At 29.0% G+C, this 12,224-nt stretch overlaps 1 protein-coding gene across 1 annotated transcript; it reads right to left on the bottom strand.

Moving 5' to 3' along the window:
* Positions 1-10,197: 10,197 nt before the first annotated feature.
* LOC137829599 (borneol dehydrogenase, mitochondrial-like) lies at positions 10,198-11,443 on the bottom strand. The gene is made up of 2 exons (XM_068636446.1): positions 11,285-11,443; positions 10,198-11,184 (listed from the first exon to the last, which is right to left on the bottom strand). The coding sequence occupies exons 1-2, from the start codon at positions 11,320-11,322 to the stop codon at positions 10,416-10,418; spliced, it is 807 nt and encodes a 268-aa protein (XP_068492547.1). The 5' UTR covers positions 11,323-11,443; the 3' UTR covers positions 10,198-10,415.
* Positions 11,444-12,224: the final 781 nt, after the last annotated feature.

The following is a 12,224-nucleotide window of genomic DNA, read 5'->3' as shown; positions in this document are numbered from 1 at the left end:
TTCAGTTTTACAATTCAAACTCCCTTCGTTTCTCTCCGTTATCCCTTCCTTTTCCCTGTTGGTTGGTTGGTGCTTCGGGTGATTGTTACCCCTTCACCATGCCCGTTAATCGTATTATCTTTTGATACCTGAGTTTTTTTTATTTACTTGTATTCCATTCCTATTATTAGTTTAACTTTTTTAGCTTTAATGTAACCATTAAGAAAAAAATGTGATAATTATTTTAATGAAAAAAAATCAAAGCATTACTAGGTGTTATTCTCACAAATTGAATGTTTTGGAACCTTTTCTGTTCTAATATTTACAAAAAGTTTAGGAACGGAACTTATTATCATTTTATTTTGGTAAGAAGTCATTTCACAGTTTTTTCAGTTTCTAACTAGTTAAAGTTTTATTTATAGTTTAAAAATATAATTATTTCTATTTTAAAATATTATTTGAAAATACTTAAAAACTTTTTAATAGAGTATTATCATTCCCATACTTTTCATAAGAATATATATTATATATTTTAACTTTTAGAATTTTAAACATCAGACTTTACCTTAAAATGTTTCAACAACGATAACCAATTTTTAATTAATAGTATATTATATTTATTTCTGTTTTTTTCTCTAAATTTTATTTTTTAGAATTTTAAACATCAAACTTAGACTAAAATTTTTTAACAACGATAACTATTTTTTATTGAAAATAATTATAATTTAAACTTAAATAAAAATATTTTAATTAATTAGGAAATCATTTTTTAATACAAAATTTATATTAAATATTATTATAAATCCTCACATCTCAACAACGTTAATATTTTAAAATCCATCACCATCTACTATCACATAACCAAATCTAATAAGAAAATAAAATAAAATACACAAACCTATGTTAAATAAACAATACACTAAACTAATAATTAAAAATTTAATTATATTACAATAGCTTCAACCACTACCACTATAAAAATATAATTGTATCAAAATCCTTAAAATTTTAAATGGTACGATAGAATTTCTAAATATGTATTTTACATATCACTTCATAAATTAAAAATATTTTGGAAATGAAATATAAAATCAAAATATTTTAGGACCTAAAACCAAGAAAATTTGTTCAAGATAAAATTTCTGACAACATTTGAGAAACGAAAACATTTAAATCTTGATAATTTTTATTTTTTTTATATTCTAGCGTGAATTGTTACGGAATAGTGAGAAAAAGGAAATCTAAGATATCTACATCTATAATTAAAATGGCAAGGAACTTGATATATAAATATTATATTCTTGCACGATTTACTCATTATTTGTGTGCCATTTGAGACAGAATATTATTAAGTTAAAGTAATTAAGAAATGTTACATTATTTTTCACGTGTTCCTTTTCCAGGGATTATTTTAACATGTAGCTAGTGACAAATGGTTAAATGTGTCGGCCAATAGAAATATTAAAAGAGACATATATGGTATTAGTTGTTTCGAGTGGGTCAACCACAAACACATGTAAACAAGAAATGAAATATTATAATCAAAATATGATAATATTTTACTTTTAATTTATGATAATATTTTAATTTTAATTATGATAATGTTTTTCTTGCTTTTGAGATAAATATTTATTATATTTTAATTTATATGAAGTAAAAGTGTTTTTAAAAAATATATTAAGAGGTGAATTTTAAGTCTAATTATAAAATTGATTTATAAGGTGAGGTTTGTATCTATTTATATATATTATGAAATATTCTTATATCTACTCGATGTGGGATTACCAACACACCTCTCACGCCAAGACCTGACAACTCGTGCGTAAGACTACTATATATGTATATTATAACTCTAAATGACTCTGATAACATATATAATCTCACACACGAATTGTCAGGTCACGACAGGAGGATTGTCTGTTGGTGATCCCACGTCAACTAGAAATAAAAACATTTCATAGTATATAAATGGATACAAATTTCACCTTATAAGCAAATTTTATAAAGTTGTGTTACACTTAAATTCCCTTTAATGACATATAATTTTACTTGCCTGAAAAACAAAATCAGAATTACTTCCGATTAAAATTTTTAGAAAATACTATAGATATGTGGTTAAAATTTTCTTACTGATAAAACCCATATAGTAACATTTAGACACAAATTTTAAAATTCATAGATAAATTTATAAAGCACAAGATGCAATCGTTATGTAGTCATGCATAGATGAATTTTGTAGGTAATTACGTATGACTAAGATTCACATATAATTATATATTAATATTATCCATATATAAATTAGATTCGTACTTAAAAATTTGATCAATTTGTACTTTATAAATGAGGTTATCATTCAATTTAAATTACAATGTCACCTTTAAAAAAAATAATTTATGAAATAAAAAAAAATATGATGGAAAAAGTTAAACATTACTTTATATATAAAGTTGTTAATAATATATTATCTTAATAATATATTGTCTAAATCACTGTAAAATTCAAATTTCCTACCATAATATATGTTATGAGTAATTCATAATAAAGATAGTTTAAAGACTACTTGTATTTGCTATAGTAGGCGAATTATGATCTCGGTTTTTATCTTGTAATTGTTGATTATCTTGTTTTTGATGTAGTTGTTGGAAAGTATTTTTCTATTAATGTTGAAAATTATTTTGTGATGCAGTTGCTACCACAACTAGTCAATATTGTAGGACCAAACCAAAAAATTAATAAATGGATTGAAATTCATTTAGTGAATTTATTACTCACTAGATGATAATCACTCATCACTAGTTGTTAAATGTTCTTCACTAGTTGTTAATTATTGTCTTAGTTGGATAATCTCTTGTGAATCAACTTGTTGACTAGAACATACTTGTGTCTATTGTAAAAAAATATGAACACAGTCATCCTAAGGATCAACATATCCGACCCTATACACCTGACCCCCTATTCCTTCTATTTGCAACTTCTAACCAACCTCAATTCCTAAGCTTCTCTTCCTCAGCAGGGTCTATGGGAGTGTATTCTGATAGGCAGGTGTTATATTCAAAATGAGATTTTGATTTGGAATTAAAATGGATTAGTAGGTGTTTTTTTTATCAACAATAAATAATATATACATGTGAACCACTTCAGGAGTAATCCAACCCATATACAAAGAAACGAAAACAACTTAACAACACAACACCTTCTAGACAACTACTAAAAAACGAATCCTACCAAAAACAACTGCTGACAACAAACTAAAGCGAAGAAAGATAGACCAAAGGATCAAGATAGTAGGGGTGGTCCAACCCTTATTACAAGGGGACTTACTTTGCATAAATCTAAGATCAAACATTTACCTTCAGTGATCAAGAAAACATTAACCACTAGATCAGACAAGTTTTTTTTATCATATTATCATTTTTATTATACTTATTATTATTAATATAATTTATATATATTATTATTAATAATAACAATATGAATATAATTTATATTCATATTATTCATATTATAAATATTTATTAATATTATTCATATTATTAATATTATTAATATTGTTAATATTGTTGTTATTAATATTGTTAATATTAATAATAATAATAATAATAATAATAGAAATCATAATAATACTAAGAAATTTGTTTGGGGTAGTGGTTAAATTTTTTTTAGTTACAAGAATTTCCATGTAACTAAAACAAGAAAATTCAATATCCTTCTTGAAACACACTTCAAGAATAAATAAATAAGGTATTGAAACACTTAAATATCTGCAAGACTGATGTATACAACAAAGAAAACTACAAAAAGACAAAGAAAGATATCACCTACAACGATAAAATTCCTCAAAAAAATCACAGTAAAAGACCTATAACATTTTCAATTTTGATTCAATGATCTTGAACAATGATATTTCTTCGAATGTAAAAGATGATTCTTCAATTGAAAAAAATTCATTAGGAAAAACCACTTCAAAACTTTCGTAAATATTTGAAAAAATTGTTAATTTTGAAAATAATATAATGTTTTCCTTTAAAAAAGTTTGAAAATATTTTCTATTAATGATTGAAATAATCAATTATAATTATACATAATACGATTATTATGATTCACATAATTCATAAAATATTTTAAACCAGTAATTCGATTATCATTTAAGTATAATTGATTATATATGGAAGTGTATAGTTTTTCAAAATTCATAATATAATCCATTATTTCTCAGAATAATTGATTGTTTACAAAACTAATGAAAACCAATTTTTGATTAGAATAACCGATTAATATTTTAGATAATTAATTATATAATCAAATATATATTTAACATAATTAATTGTTATGTTTAAAAAACCATTTTTTAAATGTAAAAATTCTCAAAATTGTCTTAAAATTGAGTAGTATTTTACATTTAATCGTTTTAAGATAATTGAAGGTGAAATTATCATTAAAAAAATATAATCATAATCACTTTAAGACAATTTTGAAGGTGCAATAATTGAAGTTATATTAGGTTGTGTTTGAATTGGAGGGGGGTTGTGGTATTAAAAGCGTGGTATAAACAGTAGAAATGCTGGGCAAGCGTATAGGCCTAGGCCTAAATGGCTGTCACTGACAGGGTGTACGTGTGAAAAGAGCAAATCACAAATAGCATGTGAATGCTGGACCAGCGTTAGGCCCAGGCTTTAAAAGGCTGGCTGGATCTATGTATGAAAACTAAAGTGACAAATAGTATAAAGTCTGAGCCTCGTTTAGGCCCATGCTTAAAAGGCTGGCGGTGAAAATATTAACATGGAGGGCCCAAAAAGCAATTGATACATGAAGAAAAAATATTAAAATAATGTGGGCCCCAATTCTTTAGTTATCGGTTTTTTTGTTAGGTGGCCTCCCTGGCATTCCTTCAATTATAATTCTCATACACATTTAAACTTTCGAAATAAAAAATCCGCACTCACCCTAAAAGCAACAACGAAAAAAAAAAGAAAAAATTGCGGGTACTTTCTTGGAGTGTAGTAGTGTGAGAGAAACAGTGAAGGTGGGCTAAGGAGTGAGGTGTGAGCAGAAAAAACCCTGAAAATGAGTTGGGTTGAGAACAAAGAAAATCTGAAACTGTGGAAAGAATAAGACTTTTTTTAATTAGATAAAGAAAGAAGATTTTTTTTTTGTTTTTTCTTTTTCTTTTGCAAATTTTAATTAATGTAAACCCAAACGAAATCGCTTCTTGACAGAGTTAATTCAAATTTCTAAATTATTTTTGAAAAAAAATATACTGAAACATAAAAACTGTCGCAAAATTATACTATCTAAGCAAAACCAGATTAACCGTTATATTTAAAATTTATTTATTTGTGTATTTTAATTATTTTTAATTAAAATGATAATTTTTGGAATTATGTAGGAATCGACTTTTGAATAATTTCAAATTATGTAAATTTTTGAAAACATAAAAAATTGTCAAAAAATAGTTCTGTTTTATATATAAAAAAATTTAATATTCATAATCGTAAACAAAATTAGATGAAATATTATCAATATGTAAAAATTAGAAATTATAAAATAGAAATAAAAAATTTAAATACTCCTGATTTTAAAAATAATAATTAAAAAATAATTTGTATTAAATTTAATTATTAATTTTATAATACTTTTATAATAACAATTATACAATTTATTTATTATAGATAATTATATATATTATAATTTTATTATTATTTTTTTTACTATTTTCATTAATAATATTATTTTTACATAAATTTAAATATATGTCAGTATAAAAATATAAATTATCAAATTATAAAAAGGTTATTAAAATTAAATTTTGATAAAAATAAATAATATTTAAATATTTATAGTTACAAAAAATTTAATAAAAATATTTTCATATTAAATAATAATATTATTTTAATAATTATTTTTTATAATTAATACTATTATTATATAATTTTTTATTATAATTAATTATTTTTACTTTTATTATTATACAATTATAATTTTATTATGATTTATTTTTATTAATAATGTTATTAAATATTTTCATAACATAAGTTTATTTAATATTTTTTTTTAATTTTTAAATATTACTTTATTCTTATTACATTATATTATATTACTCTTTATTTTATTATATTATATTTAATTATACAATATGTTATATTATAATATATACAATATAATCGATAATCGATTATAAATTATAATATAACTAGGAGAACTTCGTAATCTTTCCTTCTTATCTTGTTTTGAGATAACCTTTCAAGGAGGATGTTATACGACGGGTTGTTGTTGATGATAAGGTTGTTGTCGACGATAAGGTGACAAAACTTGGTAGTTTTGTATCTTTGGTTGTCCTTCCTGAATTTTGTTTACAGATTGATGTATCCTTAATGTTTATTTGTTCAACCAAAAACCCCACTATCTACTTGTCGTAGGGGGATATTGACATTATGAGAGAGTTCTAAACACTTGAAGGTTTTCTAGTAGAGGATGTCCACCGATATGTCCTAGTCCACCATTGTTTTCATCATTGCAAAATTAGCTACTTTTATCGTAACTACCGTAGGGTCGTCATGGTCGGGGTCAATAGCCCTGAAATTATTAGGGGCATGTGTCTTCGGGCCCTTCTAACAATTGCATTGATAGATTGTATGGCTCGTAAATGCATTTTTTATGAGGAGTATGTCGTCCTCCTCTAGAAAATCTACTAGATATTATGTAGATGACTCCTCTCAAGGGCTTGTGGTGGCTGTGTTCCTGGCTTCGGTGTGGTTCCTGATTGTGACCTCGATTTCGACTTCAATCGTTTCATCTCACCTTTTTGGGTATCAAATGTTCTTGCGTTGTGCTACGGGTCATCTGCTCTTATAAACCGAATGAGGTGTCATGTTCTTATGCACTCTTTGGTCGTGTGGCCAAAGTAAGAATAGTGTTTTGTTTGGTCGACATTGGGAGGGGTGCTCATTTTCCTCAGTGCCAATATCAAATTGGCGTTTATGGCTTCTACAAAGACCTGTGCTTGGTTGACATTTAGCTGCATGTAATGCACAAAGCGATGTGGTTGGGGGAATTCTTTACAGTTCTTCGGGGACAATGGTATCTTGCGATTTTAGTCGGATGCCTTTTTGTTTGACTACTCATCAGGTCCTCACATCTTGTTACAAAATTCCCCCAGTCTCTAGCTACATGAACTTGGTGACCTTTTGTCAAAACTCATTCGAGTTCTTAGCCGATTTCTTGTAGAGACTGTTTGAGAATTGGTATGGCTTGAGGTTGTTACCATGTCTTGGATGGCCATGTTAGGGTGTGGGTTTCGGATGCTAAGGCAACCTTCCCAAAATGTTCCATGAACATGTGTAGTGACTCTAACTTCTCCTATCTTATGTTGAAGGGTGGATATGAAGTCAGGTGGTGAGACCTATTTATCGCGAGTTGCGCTCTGAACAAGCTTACTACAGTGTCAAAACAATCAATATACTGTGGTGGGAGCCGTGTGAACCAAGTTAGAGTGACACCTTTTAGGGAGGTGGGAAACACTCGACAAAAAAATGTATCTTTCACTGTGTACATGTTGATCTATGTGATGTAAGCGTCGACGTGCTTGTCGTGGTCAATGGTATCGTTGCATTTATTTATTGCGAGGCTTTTCTAGTTGCTTGGGAGGGATACCTCTATTATGGCCTGGTGAAGGGGCTACGACGGGAGGATGACCTGAGTGTGCCTATTGAGGCAGGTAGGTTGGTTCTCAAGATGTGCAAGTTGTTGGTCTCCTCTATTCTTGACTTGGTATTTCGATCCAGTTCGGTGAGATCTCGACTCCTGTCTTGGGAGATCAAGATTGTCATGTTGTCCAGTTTCTGTTTCATATGGGCGTTTTCCTTTTTTAGAGTCCCTATTTCTTGCTTACTTTTCTTCTGGGTATTGATGAACACAATTTTTTTCACATTTCAAAGTTGTAATCATAAACTCTTGGATTAAAATCATGAATGAATTCACTTTTTAATTGGGATTCATCTAATTGGATTAATTTTGACCTTAATTGTTATTTTTTTGTTTTAAGACGTAGCCGACGATCCAATATTTTACAAGGCAAATGATCTAGTATTTCATAGAGCAAACAATTTGACTAGATGATCTAATGAGAGCATCTACTGGACAATCTCCTTGAAGCGCCTACAGATGGATGTTTTTTTATGGAAAAAAGAAGATATTGATTTGATGATTCAATTACGTTCTAATGAAGCAATAATCAAAATTAATTCAATCTTATGCGAGGAGAATGTCTCAAAATCCTACAATTAAAACTCATGCAAAACGCGTCAAAAGTAGAGAAATATCCTATGAAGATATTATTCAAGAAAATATTTTGCAATATCTCTCGCAAAATGCTAAAATCAATTACAATTAATACACAAATATGAAGAAAGTTTGGAAATAATATATTTGGAAGAGAAGCGAGAATAACATGTGAGACTGGTTGAGAATGAAGATATTTGCTTAATAATTTGAAATATATAAATGAAATATTTGATAATTGTAAAGCAATATCATGAGGCAGATTTCGAATTCGATAATTCGATTTTATGCAAGGGAAAGAAGATTATAAAAAAGACTTCATAGGAAGAATGAGTAGGGATTTTTTGGGATCACGTTTCATGGCCGCATCTAAACTTAGTTTTATTTCCTTTTTGTATTTTTCTTGTTTTTGTCTCCCATGGAAGGTTAAAATCCTTTGAGTTGATTCCCTTGTAATTTTCCATTGAATTCTGAGGGTATGTTTAATAAAGTTTTGTTCTTCAATTTTCTGTAGCAGATTATGCTTTAATTTTTATCTTTTTGAAATCAAGTTTCTGACTAAAGAAATATTTTTGAATGCTTGTTGAGAATTCAATTCTTTTCTTTAATTGGATAACTTGGTTAGTTTGCTTAGTTCTACTCAATCTCTTGTTTACTTAGTTCGAGAGGTAGAAGATAAACATACGTAGACACTTGTTTTGCTAAGATTTTATTGAATTTGATTGGCACTTGCTTGATTAAGTTTGACATCTATGTGAGAATTAAAGGATGATAACCTTAAGAAAATCAATGTGAAACTCGTGGTAAATAAAATTAGGAGTCAACCTACGTTCTCTAGTGCTTTAATAATCTCTTATATTTTCTTGTTGAACAATCATAACCCCCTTTCCTTTCATTGATTGTAGAAAAGTCTTAATATGGATATCTCTAGATTCGCTTTATAGTGGATTCGTTGGGAGATGACTTAAGATTATCTGACCTTGTCTATACTATGATCTTTTTGGCGTTAGACGATTATCACCTCGTTAGGCGATTTACACTAGAATCTTTTTCATTTGATTACTAAACCACAACTATCAAGTATCTATTTCTTTTTCACTCCTTCTCCTAAGAATTTCTAGCTCCTTCCTCATCTCCCTTATCATTGTTATTGGGTCTTTCTGGTTGTTTCTATCTCCTTCATCGCATGTCTGTTGTTGCTCGTGATATTCCTAGTGGTTACCATATGCATTTTCAGTAAGGTTTTCTTTCGACTCCACGGTGGACACCAAAATGTTCTTGTAGGGTCAAAGTTATACTTACTATCACTGTCTTGGGTCTTTGTAGTCTTTAGTTTTTCAACCTTCTCGGCACGAATTTGTGTAATGTCACTCTGACGTTCAAGTCAATTTAAGGTTTAAATTGAAAGATAATTTTCTGAATACAGGTTTTAGGTACTTATTTATAATAATGGAGTTTCACCTTCTAATATACGAGTGGTTATGTTGGGTCAATTGCCTCTTGATTGTGCTTTTTCATATGTTTATCTATCACATAATGATTCTTAATTATACTATTAATTATTCTATCGTACGTGAAAATCCGTTAGAGATGCCGACTACCAAGTGGTGATTGATCAACACCCAATATCGAAATCTCGGTAATACAATTATAATATCCGTTAACTATGGATAATGATACATTGACAACCCACATTTTTTATACAATCACGTTACAACTCCCAATACTATTATTTTAATATTTTTTCATATAATTTAATTACAAATTTATCTTTTATTTATTTATATATATATATATATATATATATATTATATCTAAACTCATACTATCAAGAATTATATACAATAGCATCATTCTCCCAATCTATTCTCTTCTTTCTTGAAATATGCTTACACCTAAAGTTTCTTAACTCTCCCCGGAGCCAAAATACCAACAATATAATTTCTTAAAGACAATATTTTTACTCAGATTTCCCAAACATTCAACACATCTTTATTTTTTCATAAACTAATGCGAAAATAACTATATTAGAGTGAGGGTTATAATTCCCACTAATCTATAATCTTTTGCCTTATTTCTTCACACATGTTGAGAGGTAAGTTTCTGAACTATCCGCTGAGCCAAAACACCAACAATATAATTAAAGACACAAAATATTTTTACTCAGACCGGCCAACAGAAAAGCCTGCATTTGTAGTGGTGAAGCCTCCATCTATCACAAGATTGTGACCACTAACAAACTTTGACTCATCACCTGCCAAGTAAAGAGCAGCTTCGGCCACATCGTTGGGCACTAGATAAGAACCTTTTAGGTTGGAATAAGCCTCACGAACTCCTTCTTCATCAAGATTGAAATACTTATTCAACAACGGTGTGGCAACCACATAAGGAGACACACAGTTCACCCGAATACCGAACTGTCCAAGCTCCACCGCTGTGTTTTTCGTCAGTCCCACTAGGCCATGCTTTGAGATGGTGTAGGCATGTGGAGCCCCTCCACCAATGCATCCAGCAACACTAGATGTGTTAATTATGCAGCCCCTTTTAGCAGGAATCATTACCCTTGCTGCGTGCTTTGTTCCCAGAAATGGACCAACCAAGTTCACATTGATCACTCTCTCAAAATCACACTTGCTGTTCTCCACTATGCTTCGTTTGAACTCATCGCATGTACCAGCGTTATTCAGCACGATGTCCAGCTTCCCATACTTGGAAACTGCTACGTTCACGCACTTTTCAACGTCTTCTTCCTTTGTCACATCACAATGAACATACACAGCAGATTCCAATTCGTTGCAAAGAGAAAGACCCAAATCGTCTTGAATATCAGCTATCACCACATGAGCTCCATGCTCGGAGAAGAGTCTTGCAGTGGCCTCACCAATACCGCTGGCACCACCAGTGATAATGGCCACTTTCCCCTCAAGCCTGCATTGCATCTTATGTTAGCAAGCTAATAATTCTATGATAGATTATTAAAATAAATGGGGAGGATTTGTGTGTGTTTGATAGGTTAGAGGTTCCTTACCTTTTAACAGCAGCTGAGACAACAGAAACATGTGCCATGAGCGAGGCTTTGGGTTATATATATAAGACACAGAAAAGGTGTTTTAAAGTGTTCAACTTAATTCTTCTTCTCAGGGTGAAGAACCGTGCTTTCTCCGAACATGGCTTGATCTTATATAGAGTTAGCTCCCATGGAAGAGACGTACAAAAAGTGAAAATGGGAATGGATAAGATTCTGGTTCAAATCCTCATAACTAAGCTCATGGATTGGATTGGTAATACAATGTGGATATCCACATCTAATATTTAGATTGGATTTTAAATAAAAAGTTCATATTTTTATAAAAAAAATTGTATTTTAAATAAAAAATCATATTTTCTTAAAAAATTAACATAATATTAATATAATAATATATATAAAAAGTTAGAATATTATATAAATTAAGAAAATATAATAAAGTTATAATTTAATAAAATTAAAAAAATTAAAGATAACATAATATATAAATTTTTAACATTAAAATATACCTACCTATAATACTTTAATTAAACTTTGAAAATATTATATTCATTTATTATATACAAAATATTGGAACAAATAAAATTATAAAGAAAATGTATAAAACTTGATTGCATAATAATGTAATTAGTGTGTGAGGCACTAACTAAAATTAAAAAAGTGAATAAGAGGTGGAACCAAGAGGTACAGGCTATGAAGTTCGGACAGTCCTCTTAAATGACGTGTCGGTGTCTGATACTCGTATCGGACACCGACACTCGTATGACACCTGTAGGACACGTATCCGTGAAGTGTCCAATTCAAAAAGTATTTGTTAGATTTGTGATAATTCTAGTACGTTCTAACACAATTTTAAAAAACAAAAATACATTAATTTTCTCAAAATTCAAACTTTATTGTATAAATTTTTTATTATGATTATAAAAATAAGAAACAAATCCTT

The sequence above is a fragment of the Phaseolus vulgaris genome, chromosome 11, assembly GCF_000499845.2.
Source record: "Phaseolus vulgaris cultivar G19833 chromosome 11, P. vulgaris v2.0, whole genome shotgun sequence".
NCBI lineage: Eukaryota > Viridiplantae > Streptophyta > Magnoliopsida > Fabales > Fabaceae > Phaseolus > Phaseolus vulgaris.
This window is presented reverse-complemented; position numbering and strand designations above follow the sequence as displayed.